Genomic DNA, 19875 nt, shown 5'->3' with positions numbered 1-19875 from the left:
CCACCGTCCAAAGACATGCAGCTTGTGGGGATAGGTTAATTGGTTAATCCAAATTGTCACTAGGTGTGAATGTGGGAGTGAATGTGAGTGTGAATGGTTGTCTGTCCCTGTGTGTTGGCCCTGCGACAGACTGGCGACCTGTCCAGGGTGTACCCCGCCTCTCGCCCTATGACAGCTGGGATAGGCTCCAGCGCCCCCCGCAACCCTGAAAAGGATAAGTGGAAGCGAATGGATGGATGGATGGATGTTACCTTTCTTGAGTGTGTGTGTGTTGTAATGATGTGTGCGAGAGAGAGAGCCTGAATGAATGAGCTTGTAATAGAAAGCGCCTTGGCTGCTCAGAGCAGAAGAGTGCAGTAAAAGAAGTCGTAGAGTTTGCAGAACCGACACAAAGACTGTGAATGTCTTTGCCACACACTCAGTGACCCTGTCAGGATCATATGTACTCATGCAGAGTCAATCCCAGGCGTGGCTATTTTTTATTATTGTTTGGAAGACTTTAGTGTTTCTATAATCTTTTGTCACATTTCCTGGTAGTACTATATAAAACGTGTTACTCTTGTCTTTCTCTGTGTTTGTTTGTTAACATTTCTTTGTAGCATTCTCGTATTTCTTTATAATATTTGTAGTGTTTTGTAGTCTTATAGTATTTTGTGCATATTTTGCATTTCTTCACCATTATGGCTTTCTTTGTGGACATTTGGCCTTTTCTAATGTCAGCCCCATTTTTTGTTTTTTTATTTTATTTTTTATAGTCTTTCTTTATATTTTTTCTGTATAGTTTAATCATATTTCTTTACAGTATTTTAAATGGTAAATGGCCTGTATCTGTATAGCGCTTTGCTTAGTCCCTAAGGACCTCAAAGCACCATCCACACACTGGTGATGGCAGCTACGTTGTAGCCACAGCCGCCCTGGGGCGCACTGACAGAGGCGAGGCTGCCGGACACTGGCACCACCGGGCCCTCTGACCACCACCAGTAGGCAACGGGTGAAGTGTCTCGCCCAAGGACACAACGGCCGAGACTGTCCAAGCCGGGGCTCGAACCAGCAACCTTCCGATTACAAGACGAACCGCTAGCTCTTCAGCCACGATCGCCCCAGCACATATTTAACATATATTTTTCGTCTTTTAGCTTTTTGTTGTTTATTAGCATGTTTTCTTCTAGGATTTGTTTTCAGTGTTTTAGCATGTCTTGTAGATTATTACTATTTTAAATAGAATAGAACAGAATAATCCTTTAACTGTCCCACAAGGGGAAATTTGGTTGTAACAGCAGCAAGAAAAACACATATACAAACAAACAAACAGCACACAGGACACAGAACAGAAACATACACAATTTTTTTTTTTACATATATAGCATTTTTGAATCTCCTAGTCATTTAGTATTTTGGTCATCTTTTATCTTTTTTTTTACATTTCTTTAGAGTATTTTAATTATTTAAGTATTTTCTGTACATTTGTAATCTTTTGGCATTTTACAGTAGTATTAATATTTCTTGTGCTTTGGTTCTTTTTTAACATTACTTTGTGGTACTTTATTGATTTTTGTAGTCTTTAACTATTTTCTGTAGTTTTCAAATACATCTGTACTATTTCAGCATGTGTTGTGTATAAACGTGTCTTTTTACTCTTCTAGCGTATTGTTTTAGCAGCTCTTTGTAGTGTTAGCATATCGGTTCCCTCTGAACTTCTGGAAACTTTGTTTGGTGCACAAATCAAACAGAAACAGCAGATCTGATTATCAAGAAGCTTTATTGTTGTTATCAGAGTGAGTATAATCATCATCGTCATCATCATCATCATCATCAGTCCTGTTGCTATGGGCCTGTGTGCTGGACTGCAGGAGGCTGTTAGCATGCAGCAGAGCCGAGCAGACAGACAGGTAGTCAGACAGACGGGGCAGAGAGGTAGACAGGTGGACAGGTAGTGAGGTAGGGGAACACACAGGTAGACGGACGAGAGGACAGACAGACAGACGGGTGGGGGGACAGGTAGCTATTGTGTTATTTACATACAGGTAGGCAGATGCATTAGAAAGCTTATTGGCTGTCTTCCAGAGGCTCCACCCCTCGCTCATCTGTGTCAGCCAATGCCCTGTGAGGAGGGGCGGGCTCCGCAGGCTGGGGGGAAGGGTGTGAGGAGGATGAGGAGGAAGAGGAGGAGGAGGATAGGGAGAGGGGGAGGTCTGGCGGTTGTTCAGTCTGTAGCCTCCCGTCCCCCTCCGCCTCACCTCCCATCATTCCCTCCTCCACTTGCCCCCCGCTGGCCCCTCCTCCTCCACGGGACCCAGCAAACTGCAGGTGAGGCAGGAGGGTGGCTGGGGCCTCTTTCTCCCTCTCCCCTGCTGCCTCCCTCTCGCGCCGCTCAGCATACAGCGGGGCCTCCAGGCCGAGGTAGGATGCGCTGAGCTGCCGCAGGTCCAGCTCAAAGGGGCTTCCACTGGACTGTGCCACCGACTCTGCCCCCTGACTCCCACCTCCTCCACCTGCTCCTCCTTTCTTACCCTTACGGGGGTGGGAGGTTGCAGAGGTGGGGAGGCCCTCGGGGAGGAGAGACTGGATCTTTGGGAGCCAACGTTTGCGGACTCTGCGGGCGTTGGTGCACATGTCGGCTGCAATGACGTTCATCTCGCTCTCCTTAAAGTTAGGAGCAAAGTTCTGACAGTACACTGAGGAGGAGGGGGGGGGAGAATCTCAATACTTTTTAAAATACAATAAAAGGCAGAAATCATGACTCACAGTGTGTGTGTGTGTGTGTGAGTGTCCATGTGTTCCTGTCTAGCTATCTTTGTGAGGACCGAAATCTGCATTCTACTATACTTGTGAGAACCAACAGTCAGAGAACACAAACATCGAGGACACACACCGGTCCTCCCAAATTTAAAGGCATTTTTGAAGCTCAAACTGTGGTTTTAGTGTCAGGGTTACAATTAGGTTATGTTTAGGTTTAGGGTAAGAGTTAGGGTTAGGCATTCATTTTTAATGGTTAGGGTAAGGGGCTAGGGAAACCATTATGTCAATGAAGGTCCTCACTAAGATAGCTGAACCGGCGCGTCTGTGTGTGTCTTACGTTTGACAGTGTTTAACACTCGGTTGTCCAGGGGCTTCCGGCTCGGATCATTGGTGGAGGAGCGGATCCCTGTCCCGCAGCTATTGGCCAGCGTGTTTCTATGGAAACCATAACAACCCAATCAGCACCTATACCAGCTGTAGGTTCCCCTCCCCCTCCCACTCCGAGACGTGTGACTGAGCTGTTATGTAAAGCAGCTGCTGCCGACTGTCAGAAGCTTCTGGAAGATCTCATACAGCCCCGGGCCACATGGTGTCTGATGATGTCACAGCGTCTGGGTCGATAAGCGTTTTAGAGGCACATAAATATGACTGATTGATAAACGTGAGTTTCTGACCATCAGGTTTCACATCGACACACATCAGGACAAATCCAGACATTCATCCACGCGTGACACACGGGTCATCCATCAGTTCACATGGTCATTAACGACGTCGGCGTAAAAACGCCTTTCAAAGGCATTTGTATGTCAATGAAACATCAGCAGGTGCGCTCTAACATTACTGTGGGCCTCAGGGCTCATGGGGGGGAAGTTCTTAAACATCGAACATAATTACAGGTGACTCCCAAAGGTTTGTCAGGACGTCAAATGTCCCACCAGGGGGGAGAACACTAGATCATATTTACTCCAACATCAAGCATGCATATAGAGCCATGCCCCTCCCCCACATCGGCCAGTCGGACCACCTCTCTCTCCTGCTCTCCCCAGCCTACGCCCCCCCCCCCCCAGACACAGTGCCAGGCCCTGGACTGGACCATATGTCTGTGAAGGTTCTCAGTCATCCAGGTCATCGTAGTCAAAGGAGCTTGCAAAGAAAAGCGTCTGGACTTCTTTAAGTTGCTTGAAGACGTTTCACCTCTCATCCGAGAAGCTTCTTCAGTTCTAAGGTCAAATGGTGGAGAGTCCCAGATATAAACCTAGTGGGAGTTTCCCCCCACAGAGGGACAAAAGGACCCCTGATGATCCTCTAATTGCCTGAGCCAAGGTGTGAAACTGGGTGTGGGTCCCAATCAGCCAGAGTTTCGGGTGAGCTCATTGTGAAACCTGGCCCCACCTTATCATGCGAATTCCTGAGGTCAGATGGCCCAGGATGTGAGTGGGCGTTAAGGCGTCTGGGAAGGATCTCAAAACTGGATTATACAATCCAAAAACCCTGGATGACCAGCGAGGTCCGATCACTCCTCAAAAACTGTGACGCCGCCTTCAGGTCAGGTGACAGAGCTCTGTACATGGCTGCTCGAGCTGACCTGAAAAGGGGAATCAAAAAAGCTAAGACAGACCATAAAGGAAGCTGCAAGTCCCAGCTGTCCAGCACCAACACACGGGAGGTGTGGCACAAGACATCATCAACCACAGAGGATGTGAAAGCAGAAAACCTGAGTGTGCAGCTGGCAGAGGAAGTAAACAGCTTCTTCGCCCACTATGAAACACCACAACAGCAGCGCTCATCTGCCTCAGCCCTGCTCCCATCCTCATCCTCACCTTCCTGCACCGCTCCACTCACTGTAACGGAGCACGATGTCAGACGTGTGCTCCTAGCAGTGAACCCCAGGAAGGCGATCGGTCCAGGCGGAGTACCTGGGAAGGTGCTAAGAGCGTGTGGCCACCAGCTCACCCTCATCTTCACCAGACTCTTCAACCTCTCACTGGATCAAGCAGCCATCCCATCCTGTCTAAAATCAGCCACAATCATCCCAGTGCCGAAGAAGTCTCCCATCACCAGCCTGAACGATTACCGCCCTGTGGCCCTCATGCTGGTGATCATGTAATGCTTTGAGAGACTAGTCCTTCAGCACATCCAGGACTACCTCCCCCCAGAATCTGACCCCCACCAGTTTGCATACTGCACGAACAGATCCACAGAAGACGCCATCGCCATCGCCCTCCATGCTGTGCTGAGTCACCTGGAACAGCGGCAGAGCTACATCCGACTGCTCTTTGTGGACTACAGCTCAGCCTTCATCCAGCCTTCATCCTCATCATCAAACTGGTCACTCTTTGCCTCCCTCCCCCCACATGTGCCTGGATAAAGGACTTTCTCACAAACCGGCCCCAGACTGTGAGGCTCCACCCCCATCTCTCCTCCACTCGCACACTGAGCACCGGCTCCCCACAGGGCTGTGTGCTGAGCCCCCTCCTGTATTCTCTCTACACCCACGACTGCAGTTCGACCCACAACAACAATCTCATCATCAAGTTTGCTGATGACACCACGGACTCATCTCAAAGGGAGACGAGGCAGCCTACAGAGAGGAAGTCCTGAAGCTGGCAGCATGGTGTTCAGAAAACAACCTGACACTGAACATGATTTTATTTTATATGCTGGAATATGCACAACATAGGTTTAAATTAGGGGTGGGCAATAGAAACGATATACGATAGAAACGATATAAATTTGGCCAACGATAGAGATTTTGACTATACCGCTCTATCGCGATAGCGCATGTTGGTGATGTCATCAAGCTGCGCCTGTTTTGGTCGAAAGCATTGCAGCGGCTACAACCATTATCATCTGCAAATTATGCCGACAGTCACAGCAAAGAGATGAAGCACTTTTGAAATATGGGGAAAGCCAAAAACTGCGCTTCCTCCACTTCTGTAACATTGATTCATTAATGCTGAATTCTCTGCAGCTGTTCTATTCCCATGTTGTTGCAGTATCTTAATGACTAACCTGATATTGTGGATGAATAATCTCAGTTGTTCTCCTGACTGAAGTTTGGCCCGTGTATAGCATCCTGCTATGCGATTGCATTTGTCCCTGACCACCAGAATCCCTCACGTTAACTTTTATCGAGTGGAAAAAAGTTCACCCTCCAGCTTCACTGTGCTAATGTTATGCTAACATAGCTGTGTCGCTAGCAATCACGTAGCACAACATCATATACCAGGTAGTCCAACTTCAGTAACCCTACAAACGCCACTGCTGTTTAGTTTTCTGTCTTCATTTATGTTGGAAGTGGTAGCAGAGCTGTACGTTTGAATTTTTCACAAATCTCTCAGTCAGAACATGGTATGAAATGTTTAGGTGGAAACTAGCGAGCTAACTTCCTGCTAACTTCTAACTCCGTTAAATTTAATAAATTCTGTTTTCATGGATGTTAAAATTAATTGTTACACCTGGTAAAGCAGCAACGCTGATCATTTAATTAAAGATGAAAGAATTCAGACAGTTTTTAACTCTCAGTGTTCGTTTGACTTTGGGACCTGAAGCTGACGGAGTTTTGGACCCAGATTACTCCGTGAAGCTCCTCACTACGGCAGCGTAATGCTCTGACATCCATCAAACAGCGCTGCTTACCAAAGTTGTACTAAAACATTTTTAACAGATTTCTGCCCAAATCGGTTAGAGGTCAGTAAGCACAACCAGAATTCATACATAAGGCACACTCTCTATTTTTAAGAAAATTAAAGGATTTTAAGTCCTTATAGTGTGGAAAATGCGTTATACAGAAGAAAAGAATATATCGTGATATATATCGTTACTGCATGTGCTTCAAGTTATATCGCGATCAGAGATGGGCAGTAACGCGTTACTGTAATCTGATTACTTTTTTCAAGTAACGAGTAAAGTAAGGGATTACTATCGCAAAAGCGGTAATTAGATTACCGTTACTTTCCCGTAGGAACGCTGCGTTACTGCGTTACTAAAGCCGTGATTTTTTGCGAGAACGTCTCACGACAGTGACGTAAGCGAGTGCGACGTTCGTGACAACAGCTGTGTGCAGATCAACAATGGATCATATATCGAGTGCAGAGAGAGTATGAGCGTGCAGCGTTTAAAGCGTGGAAGTACTGACCTTACTTTGAGTTTGATTCCATAAAAAGTGACAAAAACATTAGTGTCCGCTGTGCGTGGGAAGAAAACTTCTTTTTACAGCGAAAAAACCCCTAAACTTCCAACAAGCACCGAGTAGCTACGACGTAATGGGAAACTCACAGAGAAACTCACGGATTCTTCCACTGACCGCGGCACACCTGCACCAGGGTAAACCTCCGCCTACCCCACTCCTGCTTTACAGGTGAAAATAGAGCAACAGGACCGCTGAGTCTTTGACTTTATTTATTTTCTGCTGTGTTTTACTTGCATCTATTTGAAAGACTGAGTGTAAACACAAAAAATATTTTATTTTATGTGCTGGAATGTGCAGAAAATAGGTTTAAATGTTAAATTTCTTCCAGTCAGAGAATGTTGCAGATAATTAAATCTTTGCTTGATGCATAAAGTTAAAAGATTAAAACTGATAAAACAAGTTTTAAAAAGAGACTTTTCCATTTGATTACATTTTGTATGATGGATTATGTAGAAAAAGTAGAATTGGGCTTAAAGATCTATCGCTCTATCACCTCTTCAGGTTGTAAATCGTGTTTTTAAAAAGTAACTAAGTAATTAATTACTTTTGAAAATAAGTAATCAGTAAAGTAATGGGATTACTTTTTGGGGGAAGTAATCAGTAATTAGTTACTGATTACTTTTTTCAAGTAACTTGACCAACACTGATCGCGATATGAATTTTAGGCCATATCGCCCAGCCCAAGTTTAAATGTTAAACACATTTCTTCCAGTCAGAGACTGTTGCATAGAATTTGATTTTTGCTTGATGCATAAAGTAAAACATCAGGAAATCCCCGCGTAGCATCAGCTCATCAATGATTTCATAAACACTTCTGTCCATCTGTGCTGAGGAAACACCAGCAACTCATGAAACTCAAAGTAATCTCATGTTTGTAGCAATACTTTTAAAACTTTCATCAGATATGTAAGGTACCTAAAAACAGAAAAAATAAATGTTTGATTCTTTAAACTTTAACAGGAAAATCAAATACCTGGATTCAACAAACTTACCTTTAGTTCCTAATCCTGGTTTAGTTAAACCAGCCACACGGCACCACAACCTTTATGTTTTCTGTAAACTAAGCTGCTGCATCCATGTGACTCACCCAGGTAAGAGCTCACCTGTCAAAGAAGGTTGCTAGCAGCCTCCTGAGCAGCACCTTATGTTTGACTCCAGCACACAGGTGACAGTTCATCAGCTGACCTCGGGTCATGAACACACCTGAACCTGAACACACAAACACAGAGGGGAGCGTGTGTCACATGACGCTGGGTTACAGGTGTCTGAGATACAGTTGGACAGGTGTTCTGTTGTCCTACCTGCCACCAGCTCCACCTTCTCTCCTGGGTCTCCCTCGGTGTAGAGTGACGGGTGGCACCGATACCCAATCTGACTGATCAGACTGGCGGGAAGTGCCATGTTGTCCCGACCAACCAGCACGCAGGGCCGACGCTCATTAGCCAATGGGAGGGGGAGCATCTCCATCTTCTCTTGGACTGAACCAATGAGAAACAGGGAGGGGAGCGAGTGTCAGGAATCCCAGGAAGTAAAATGACCAAAACTCACCTGTTTGAGTTAATATGTGACATCAGTGGGGCCTGTATGAGCTGAAGGTTAACAAGTCCTGTTGGGGAGTCAATGAAGTGACATTAAAAATATAGAAAACGAGCAAAAAGGCAGAGAACCCACAGGATGACGTTTACATCGTCACCATGGTAATCGTCCTGTTAGGACAAAAGGACCCAAAACCTTAACCCCCTCTAACGTCTTACTTCATAGTGTAATCTTCACATATTCACACACACATCATCCTTACAGTGTCAGTGACTGTGTGATGGCTGAAATCAGTCCACACACTCACCTCATTAGTCTGGTTTGCAGGTAAACATGTATTTCAGTCATATTATTCATTCATTTCTAAACTTAAACCTAACAGTGATATTATAAAGTGCACATATTAGCACTGTGTGGGGTTTCTAAATATATTCTTTTATGTTAATTATGTTTTTGTTTCTTTGAGTTACCTGGTTTGGGGAGGTGTTTCCTGTCTGGGTAAACGGTGTGACCAGCGGGACCACCCATGTGCTTGTCAGCAGCACGACTGTTTTAGGTTTAATGCTGTTTTGTGTCTAGTTAGTATTGGTGTTTGTTCTGTTTCCCCTGTTGTGTGTAAACGGTTTGGCCAAACCCCATAAAGGTTACCCTGCTGTGTGTTTGTGTTTAGGTCAGTTTGTGAGTTAAGTTGTGTCTCCTTTGTTTGGGTAGTTACGTTTCTGTACGTCGCTTTTTGAGTAGAGTTATATTTAGCTGACCTCTTTTACGGGCCCATTAATTCTATTTTGAACTTTGTCTTTTTAAATTTTTTAGAGGATAAAATAAGAAAAATCCCACTTTGGAGACATTTCTCCTGTGTCCTGTGTGTCTTCGCTGCTCGGCCCCTCACTCACTTTGTCTTTAAGGATTTGCTACCTTAGCTTAGCTTGTAGCTGACTCGCTAGCATGGCCTCTTCACCCGTTCCTCCTGCACTTTGTTCAGTTACCGGTACTCCTCAGCCTCCTTTAGCCATAATGATACTTGTAATAAATGCAGCCTGTCTGGAGCTCTGGAGGCCAGGATCACTGAATTGGAGACTCCGGCATCCTTGAAACACCCGTAGCTAGCCAGGCCCCTGTAGCCGGTGCAGAAGGTAGCGTAGGCCCTGCTAACTCAAGACAACAACTTATTTAGCATGTGTCATTTCTCCTCAGCGTGGCTGGCTCAAATGCTTTTGTAGGGGGGGTTCTCTCTAATCACTTTGAAATGGTCAGTGACCAAAAATGAACTACAGACGTGCTTGAATCAGTTCAGGGCAGCAAACATATCCTTGGAAACAGGAGAACTGGGTAACCGGAGCCCCTGTTTACAGGATGCTATTTGAATAAAAAAGAAAATGTTTTGCATATCTTTCAAAGGAAGTGGCCGTGTGACTTCTGTTATCAATTACTGCCTTTTTGTTTTACATGAGGTATTAAACTGAACTCCAACGTTTTACTGCATCCATCCATTCTCTTCCTCTTATTTCTCTCAGGGTGGCGCAGGGCTGGAGCCTATCCCAGTCTGTCACCAACTGCTTGCTCATAGGGGGTCATGTGATTGTTGGGGTTTCTCTGCATTATTATAGGCTGCTTACCTTACAATATAAAGCACCGTGAGGAGCTGTTCTTGTTATTTTGTGATGTATAATTGATATTGATTTGGGTGGTGGATAAATACTCACTGTAGGGGTTTCCGGGGTGTCCGTAGATGTGCTGATAGAGTCCGGGGTGTACAGCGTTGCTGTAGTAATCTTCCTCCAGCTCTTCCTCGGTGGGTGGGTGGGATGGGGGAGAGTCTGTGGGGAGACTGGATCCTCCTGGACTGGAGCGACCCCCGCCTGCCAGCAGGTAGGACTGCAGACCCGGAACCAGCCCTCCACCTGCACTCAGGTAACACAAAGCCGTGCTCCTGGAGGACTGGAGCTCTGCTGCAATGTCCACTCTGAGGAGAGAACCAGCAGGAGAAGAATGACATCACAAACCTTCATCAAGGTCCAAGCACTGGTCCCGGGTACACAGCTGAGGGTGGGATCCATTTATCTGGGATTCAAATCTCAGGGATCAGTCACAGGTACAAAGGTATATTTAATCCAGGTCGCCTCATACACAATATCAAACTTCATACGTAGAGTTAGTCAGGCAAAAACCTGACAATATAAAAGATGGATCTATCCACTTTGTGACCCTGCACCCTCATTGGTCATCGGCTCATCATTCACAAAGTAGACCCTCCCCCCTGTCATCTCCTGAATGAAGTGGGTGTGTTTGTGCCACACTGTCTCCCCCATTGCTTCCATTACAGTGAAGTGTTGGATCCACAGCTCAGTTCAGCAGCGCAGGAAGTCGTCCCATCCGAGGTGAGAGAGGCCTGGAGAGCACGTGTGGGAATTCTCCCTGAAGATTTCCTGCAGTCATCCATGCAGACGTTAAATAAGCGTGTGATACGAGATAAATACATCATGTATGACACACACATAAAGCATCATTTGTTCTTTCCGTCTGGTTACTGAACAGGTGGGCGGTCCTCCACCCTCTGCGTCTGGACTGGGCAGACATCTCTGACTCGGTTTGGAATAATCTTTCCAACACTGAGAAAACATTTCTGAGCCATTTCCTCACCTGGTCTCCTCTCCTCCTGTTCCTGCTGCTCCTCCGGCCTCCTCTGCAGGAGGCGTGTCAGCTCGCTCCTGTTTGATCCTGCTGACGGCGAGCAGCAGCTCCTCGGGGCTCAACGCCGGCTGGTCTGGACTCACTTCCTGCAGCTGGGGGGCGCCGTGCTGCTGCTGCTGGGCCGTCTGAGTGTCAAAGCCCCCAAGCTCGTCTGCTGAGGTTGTCTGTAAACACAAACGTTTAAATACAGTTACAAAGAGAAGGAAAACACATAAACAGTCTCCTGTGGCAGCTGCAGTTCTCCTGATGTCCACTAGATGCTGCTGTCTCCCACTAACCTCTGTTTAGACCCACCTGTGAGTCACAGCAGAGCGGTGAGGAGGCAGAGGAAGCCTTCATCATCATCAGCTCCATACCGCGCTCCACAATGTTCTGGATCTGCAGGTACCCGGCGGTGTACATGAGCACCAGCTGCTCGCTGGCCGCCATGCTGAGGCGCCCCGTGTAGCAGAAGGACAGAATCTGCTGGAAACACATCGGCGTCACTGAGGACGGGAGCTCGAACACCGCCTGGGAGGAGGAGTCAGAGGAAGAGGAGGAGTCGGCCGCAGAGCTGAACAGGTCTCTGAAGTAGAGCGAGGAGGCAGCGAGGACAGCCCGGTGCGCCTTGAAGGCCTGACCCTGCACCAGGATGGAGACGTCGCAGTAGTGACCCAGCAGCCGCTGCTCGTTCAGGCTGCCCAACACGCTGCTGCCGAAGTCGGGGATCTCCACCTGTAGCAGCCCCTCCGACATGGTGGTGGCCGTCGGCTCGCTGAGGTCGCAACGGGAAGTGGACGGCGGTTTGATGACGGTCCTGATGAGCCAGAGCTGGGCTGACGGATGCAGACAGCGGGGCGTTTAGGTGTCGGGGATGCTGCAGAAAGTTCCTCCAAAAAGTCTGAGGTCCATAATGCTGGTGCAGAACAAACAGTGAGGTCAAAGGTCAGCAAGGAGGCGGGGGGTTCAGGTTGAGAAGGAGGTGGTCAATCATTAAGATGCAGATCAGCTCGGTCCAGAGAAACAGCTGAAATGTAGAAAGGGAGACAAAAGGAGGAGAGGTCAAACCCTCACGGCGTCTCACGTGCCCACAGAACAAACCGAGGACACGTTTAACCCACGCCTGCTCGCCAACAGGGCAACAGGAAAACCTCCAACCTGCTGCAGACAGCCGAACGTCTCCTGCGGCGCGCCTCTAGAGTCCAACAAACAAAAACACTGAGCGCGCTCAAACACAGGGCGTCAGAAACATCAGGTGCACCCATTCAAACCTGAGATAACTTTATTTAAACCCATTAAAGGATCGAACAGCCGTTTCATCGAGTCTGTTTAAAAAACACGTTGGAGATAAATATTCCTTTCAGTTTTGTTTTCATTGTAAGTCTGAGTGCAGAGAGAAAAAGTCGAACTGACCACAGGTTCTAGTCCAAGTTCATGAAGCTTTATTATCGCTCAGGTAAGATTTAGACCCAAAACGAGTGGTCAGACTTTTAAATAATGTTTGCAGAGAGGAGCCGAGGTGTCTGCTCGAAGAGTCTTTGACTTCAGTGTAAAGAACTTATCTTTTTATTTTGTATAGTAAATGTCAAAGTGTTCAATATTCAAATTAAATATGGCTAAAAATTGAGCTCTTCACCTTTACTAAGAAGGCGGAGCTTCAGTTTAGAGAAATTTGAGGATTTTGATTGGATGTTGCCGGTATCATCACTGACCACTCTGCTCCGTCACCCAGATGTGGTCACCTCTGGATTGAAAAAACAACATGGCGGTGGCTCAAATGCTGACGCTGAAGCTTGAAAATACAGTTTTTGTATTATGATGTCACTGTGGCGTCATCAGGTGATCAGAGAGTGACAAACGCCAAAGTGACATCATCTCAGAAAGCCACGCTATGGTTGGTTTCTGGGGAATTCAGTGTTTTTAGTTATGACTGATGATTCTTTGTCTCGCGACCTTTTCAATGAAGCTGCATTTAGTTTCTGTTGAGTGGTTGGATCTCTAGGTCACGCTCAAAGCTGTTTGTCTGTGACGTGGAGGTGTGGGTAAATAAACAGGTGACGTGCAGACAGAGGTGTTTGCTGAGAGTCATGTGATCCGGAGGCAGCGTTCAGTCTGACGCATCAGTGTCTAACACACTGAGCTAAAGTCTCACAAACATGGAGGCTTTGTAAGGAAATGCATTCACGGGTGAGTCATCGAGCCGGGTCGGCCTGACGGACGAGGGGCATCGCGACCGCTTCGGCTGGCGTCTGTGGAAAGACAGTGAGTGTCTCACAAGAGGGTTCGGTCAGAAATATTTGAGGTGAGGCACCTCGGCACGCCGGGAGGAGGAGCCACAGCGCAAATGGTGTGCTGAGCGCGTCTCCATCACAGGGCCGTTGTTTCTGAACCAAACGATTCAGAGAGGATGACGTATCATTACTGACAAACGTGATCAGGTCATGTCAGTGGCAGCTGTGAAGCCACGGAGGGTTTTATTTTTCCTGTTTTGCCTTTAGTTTGGAAATTCTGGTTGTTTTAAAATCAGTCACTGTAGTGAACAGTGTAGCGATTTAAGGGTTTACCTTCAGTCAGCTTTGAGCACGAATCAGAAACGCTGCATTTACAGTAAAGTGATGCCAACGTGTGGGCAAAGCTACGGCAGGTGGGCTGAGAGAAGGGACGCGCTGTTTGAAAAGTTGCATCTTTGTTCAAACTTTATATGACTTTGCATCTACAAACGAGACGTCCTTTGGGATTACTTCCAAAATCACACTTCTGCTATTCTGAATGAATCTGAACTAATGAAACAGCTTTGCAGTTCAAGCATTTGTTACTCCCTGTTTTCTTCTCTTTTCTTGTTTGTTGCCTGAACTTGTCTCATATCTCTTCATTAGTTGGAAAACATTTAATTTGGAAATAAATTCAACAACAAAGCCATTAGACGAACGAGTCGGTGAAAAGGAAATCCTTGCTTCTCTGCTCTGATGGCCATGTATGAGCTGCCAGAGGTTGTATTTATTAACCATGAAGTACACTGGTCCCTCGCTATAACGCGGTTCGCCTTTTGCGGCCTCGCTGTTTACCAGATTTTTTTTGTGCAACTTTGCTTTTTATTTTTTATTTTGTTTTGTTTTTCTTACAGCGCATTGTGTTCTGCATCCTGATTGGCTGCAGACCACTGTCAATCTCCTCCATGCTGTGTCTCCTGTACAGTACAGCACGCGTTCAGCTTGTCAAATTTACATAAATCTTCGATCACTAGCAGTGTGACTCTGAATTGCTGTGCTGTATGTTTGTAAGTTTTCTCCCCAGCAAACACAACAATGTCGATGAAACATTTTGCACCGTCAGAGGCTCCTGTGGTAGCACCCAAAGGCAGAGGAAGATGCTAACCGTCGCACAGAAAGTTGGACTTCTGCTTAATGCTAAAGGAAGTTAGAAGTTACCGTATTTTTCGGACTATAAGGCACATTAAGCGAAACAAAACAGTCAAACTTTACTCAACTCATTCTTCTTGCTTCCTCTACTTCCGTACCATTGATCCATTGATGTTGAATTCTCTGACAGCTGCTCTACTCCCGTGTTCTGGACCTGAAAACAGGGTTTGATCTTCGGTTTCATTCTATAATACTCAACTTATTTTTCTACAAAGGTCTGAACTTTGTGTTTAAACAAGAGAGAAATGTGTGAAAGTGTGTAGTGAGGGGTTTTACAGCCTTAAAACATCTATAATCATTGTAAAACATAAAGCTGCTACTTCACCTATTGCGGGTTATTTTTAGAACGTAACTCCTGCAATAAACGAGGGACCGCTGTGACTCAAGCTGTCAGTAAGAAACTATATTTACATGGAAAGTGTTTCATTCAAACTGCAGCTGACTTTCAGCTGAAGGTGTTTTGTTCTGGTGTTCCACAGGGATCAGTACCAGATCCACTGTTGTTACATAAAGAATGGATGGTGTGTGTATATGCAGATGACACCCTGTATGAAACCTTTAAAATTGTACCGATTTTAACAAAAAGACGGGAACATTTGTTTAGTGCATGAATGAAATGTGCACAATCAGATGTGTTCAGCATCAGTTTCCTCACGTGTTTCCTTTGGTGTAATGTTTTAGGCTACATGGTAAAAACACTCATTCGCTTCTGCCACTAACCAGACTTTGGTCAAGTCAGAGATCATTTAACGAACTTATTAATTTAAAGTTTGTTCTAAATTGTTTTTGTTTCTCAGCTTTCCAAAAACGTTGGGAATACAGAGAAACAATGTAACTTGTTACTCTGAAGTGTAGCTTTGAGACGTCACCTTGAGCCGACTGTTATTATGAACTGGCTCTATATCAACTGAATTGAAGATCCTGAATAGGGATGGGTATCGAAACCCGGTTCTTGTTGAGAACCGGTTCCCACTGTTTCAATTCCTTGGAAGTGTTTGCCATTTTTGCAAACGATTCCCTTATCGATTCCAGTCGCCCCGAATGACGTCACCACGTTGCGGAGCGTCATTTACCTGGCAGGAAACACGGCGCCTAAGCGGCTCAAACGCTCAAAAGTTTGGTTATACTTTACGAGAACCGATGACAACAGGGCAACTTGCAATACTTGCAAAGTAGATATTTCATTTAAGGGAGGAAACACTACGAATATGCAAAAGCATTTGCTCACAAAACACGCGATGACCTTAAATGAATGTCGTGTTTTTAATTCCGCTCGACTCGTGAATCTCAACCCAGCAGCAGCGGTAACGTTTGCACGTCCTCTCCCGTTAATGCGGCAGGTAAATAATCAACAACAGTGCATATTATGTTAGCGCGATCTGCCTTATTACAAACCTGCCATTACTGTGCATTTAGGTGATCATGATGAGAGAGACAGAGTCTGGCTCAGATGCTGGCAGTTCTCGCTGCAGTCTGCCGGCAGCGTCTCCTTTCAGGCAGGATAGACGAATGTTACCGAGCAGTGACTCAGTTTGTGGTCAAAGGTTTGCACCCGTTTGCCACAGCAGATGATTTTCAGTAAGTGAATGTGTTTAATTGTAGGCAGGGACATTACTGGATATTCTTGTGTAATTGCTACAGAATAATTTATGGTATACTTTGTTATTGCTACAGAAGAATATTTATTTTATTATTTTACATTTACAATGTTTTCCCCGGGGACCCTGTGACACCCCATTGAAGAGCCGTAGGCTGGATCTCTTAAGATCTCACTGCTGGGTTTGTAAGGCCATGTTACTCCTAAATTTCTACCTTGTTCAAAGAGAAGATATAAAACAAAGCTCTAAGCTAATCGACCTTAGTGTTCTCCTTTTTTCAAAAGAATCGATAAAGAATCGAATCGTTAAACAGAATCGAAAATGGAATCGGAATCGTGAAAATCTCATCAATACCCATCCCTAATCCTGAAGCAGTGTTTGTCCTTTAGTGAGAGAAAAGCTGATGTTCTTTATGTTCCAGTTCAAAGTGTCTGCTGTCCTCCAGGCTAAACATGATGAAATGTAAAAGCATATGTGTTGTGTCTAATATCATCTCCACAGAAAGTTCCACGCTGCTGCAGAGATGTAAAGCTGAATGCGTGTCAGTGCTGGGACAGCCTCACAGTGACACCTTGTGTTTCGGAGGGTTTTATTTTCATGTGATAACACGATGACGTTTGCGTTCTTAAAGACAAGAAAGCTAAAGTCTGTGTCCAATGAGGGGCTTTCAAAGCTTCTCCTGCATGATTTTGCCTGAAAGACTAAACTCAGGGAGCAGAACTCTGTGTGCAGTTTTGACATAATCATCCATGAACTCACTATAAATAAATAATGGCCAGAGACATGGACCCAGACCCAGACCTGTGGTCCAGTATAGTCCAACATACTCAGCTAAAGTCCAGCAAACTCCACTACAGTTCAAACAGCCCAGCATAGTCTGCTCAAGTCCAACAGAGCCCTCTGCAGTGCTACAGTCCAGCAGATCCTTGTACAGCCCACTATGGTCCACTATAGTCATGTAGAATCCAGCACAGTCCACTGTAGTCCAGAACCGGTCCCTATGGTGCATGAGAGTCAACTACAGTCCAACCAAGTCCTTTACAGACCACTTCAGTTCAGTATAGTCTGCTAAAGTCCAGAAGAGTCCTCTGCAATCCATCGTCAAGGAAGTTCTCCTGTAGTCTATCAGAATCCCACACAGTCTGTTATAGTCCACTACATTTTAGGACAGTCTACCAAAGTCCAACAGAGTCCCCTACCGTCCAACCAAGTCCACCGCACCCCACTACAACCCAGCAGGGTCCAGTACAGTCCACTAATGTCCACTACAGTCATCTACAATCCAGCAGACTCCTCTATACTCTGCTAAAGTCAACCAAGTCCTCTGCAGACCACTACAGTTCAGAATATTGTGCTGAAGTCCAGCCAGGCACTCTACGGCTCACTACAACCCTGCAGGGTCCTCTATAGTCCTCTACAGTTCAGGACAGTCACCTGCAGTCCAGCAGAATCGTCCCCAGTGGACAGGAGCTCAGGACAGTCTGTTACCACCCAGCCGAGTCCTGCACAGTCCACTGTAGTCCGGCAGAGTTCGGGACAGTCTGCTACAGCTGATTCCAGGTGAGTGGTTCTCAGAGTTGAGCTCAGTGTTTTTGTTGTTTACGGAGCAGCAGACAGACAGACAGCTCAGAGTGAGGAACAGAGTTTGACAGCGCGACAGACAGACAGGTTAAACAGACAGTTTCAGAGTGCCGGGACAGACAGACAGCAGAGAGACAGCCAGTGGAGGACGGATGTCAGACAGTGAGACACCTCCTTACCTCCTCTCTGCTCCTCTTCCTCCTCTGCTTCTCCTCCATGCAGCAGGCAGGACGGCTGGCTGGGAGAGGTTTTCTTCTTCTCCTGCGCTCAGTCAACGCATCGTCTGGTGTGTCACAGGAGGGGGGGAGGGAGGAGGGGGAGGCAGAGACACAGCAGACAGCCGAGGAGGAGGAGGAGTCATCTGAGGACAGCGAGGGAGCTAATGCGGCTAACTGCCCTGCAGAGGACGAGAGAGAGAGGGGCGGGCGAGCATGCATTACATAGAACACACTGCAAGGTTGAACATTACTCATGAAAACTCGCTAAAAACACACATGTAGGCTGTCACACACACTGTCACACACACATCACTGCACATGTGTGTGTGTGTGTCAGTGTGTGTGTGCGTGTGTGTGTGTGTGTGGCATGACTTGGCCAAATGCACAGCGCTGCATTGCAGTGCTGAGGCTGAGTTGGCATGCCGAGTACATAGCGTGCATACTGCGACTGTGTGCCAGGCTGACACACACACGTTTATATCGCTGTCTCTGTGAGGACATCTGCTGTATGTACAGCCACCCACAGCCCCTGATCCTGACCCCCAAACAAAGTTTGAACAATCACACAGCCCTTTAAAGGAGCGTGACACACAGAGGCCAAAGGGTCCTCGCTCTGATGGTGAAACAGCCGTGCTTGGTCCTCAAAGCAATAGTCACACCAGCACACACAAACACAAAGCAGCAGTTTTGCAGCCTCAGCTTCCATCAACACTTACAGTTTCTAACACGAGAGAGAGACAGCTACTGTAGAGAGACAGACAGGGCTGGTGTCTGTGTTTAATGGGTGGGTGGATGCTGAATGTGTGAGGGAGGGGGAGGAGGAAGAGGAGGGGGTGCTAAGGCTAAATAAGGATTCGTACAGTAGCTCTGTGTGTGTGCGTGTGTTTGTTCATGTCTTTCTGTGTTTATGTAGACATATCGTGGTTGAAATCTGCCCTGCTGAGGACTTTCCTGCACTGTGAGGACATTGTTTGGTCCTCAGCCCTACAAAGGGTCACCTTCAGACCTCTGTGGTCTCCAGCATTGGTCGAGGGTCTCATCTTTGTGCTGCAGTTCTTAGAAAAACTCCAACTGCTTGTTCTCAGTGTCTCCAGCTCTGTAACAGCTCTGCTCACAAGCAGCATGTCTTTAAAACCTCACTGTGTCCCGACACCAATGTGTCACTAGTAGGGCTGGGCCATATTATACTGTTCACGGTATTACCGGTGCAATGTTAGGCATCAATAAAAAAATGAAATATCGCGATAGAATATGGGTAAAATGCACATGCACACGTGGCCGAAAAAGCATGGTGGTAACGGAGAATGAGAAGGGGGAAAGCGGATCGTTGAGTGAAACAGATGAACCAGAATTGGTTTGTAAAAATGCTGCAACTTCAGCGATGTGGAACTGGTTTGGTGTTTGTCCGTCAGATACACGACAAAGTACATTTTTTTGTACAAAATGCAAACGGGCCATCGTTATTGCCGTATTTGTCAGACTAAGGTGCTCGTAAATCTGGGAGTAATCTGGGTCCTAAACTCCGTCCTCTTCAGGTCCCAAAGCCAAACGAACACTGCAGCATCACTGAGAGTTAAAAACTGTCTAAATTCTTTTATCTTTAATAAAACGATCAGCGTTGCTGCTTTACCAGGTGTAACAGTTAAGTTTAACATCCAGGCATCCATGAAAACAGAATTTATTACATTTAACGGCGTTAGAAGTTAGCAGGAAGCTAGCGGAAGTTAGCTCACTAGTTTCGCTAGTTACCTAAACATGATATAGCATGTTCTGACTGAGAGATTTCTGAAAAAATTAAAACGTACAGCTCTGCTATCACTTCCAACATAAATGAAGACAGGAAACTAAACAGCAGTGACGTTTGTAGGGTTACTGAAGTTGGGCTAGCTGGTATATCATGTGCGTGGTGGCTAGCTACACAG

The 19875-nt window shown here is 46.2% G+C and overlaps 1 protein-coding gene across 2 annotated transcripts; it reads right to left on the bottom strand.

Moving 5' to 3' along the window:
* Positions 1-1742: 1742 nt before the first annotated feature.
* LOC146563349 (nucleus accumbens-associated protein 2-like) lies at positions 1743-18193 on the bottom strand. 2 transcript variants are annotated; one of them, XM_085295775.1, is made up of 8 exons: positions 17915-18193; positions 11453-12164; positions 11108-11322; positions 10171-10430; positions 8233-8409; positions 8035-8140; positions 3077-3174; positions 1743-2675 (listed from the first exon to the last, which is right to left on the bottom strand). In XM_085295775.1, exons 2-8 carry the CDS (start codon positions 11891-11893, stop codon positions 2047-2049), a joined length of 1926 nt encoding a protein of 641 aa, XP_085151901.1. In that variant the 5' UTR covers positions 11894-12164; positions 17915-18193; the 3' UTR covers positions 1743-2046. The 2 variants fall into 2 exon arrangements, with proteins under 2 accessions (XP_085151901.1, XP_085151902.1); XM_085295776.1 differs by lacking the exon at positions 17915-18193 and adding an exon at positions 17589-17852.
* Between the last annotated feature and the right edge of the window lie 1682 nt (positions 18194-19875).

The sequence above is a fragment of the Mchenga conophoros genome, linkage group LG12 (genome assembly GCF_057382185.1).
Source record: "Mchenga conophoros isolate Kocher_MC1m ecotype Shallow Benthic linkage group LG12, M_conophoros_male_GT1.1, whole genome shotgun sequence".
NCBI classification, from domain to species: domain Eukaryota; kingdom Metazoa; phylum Chordata; class Actinopteri; order Cichliformes; family Cichlidae; genus Mchenga; species Mchenga conophoros.
Note: the sequence above shows the minus strand (reverse complement) of the source record. Positions and strands in the feature narration are given on the sequence as shown.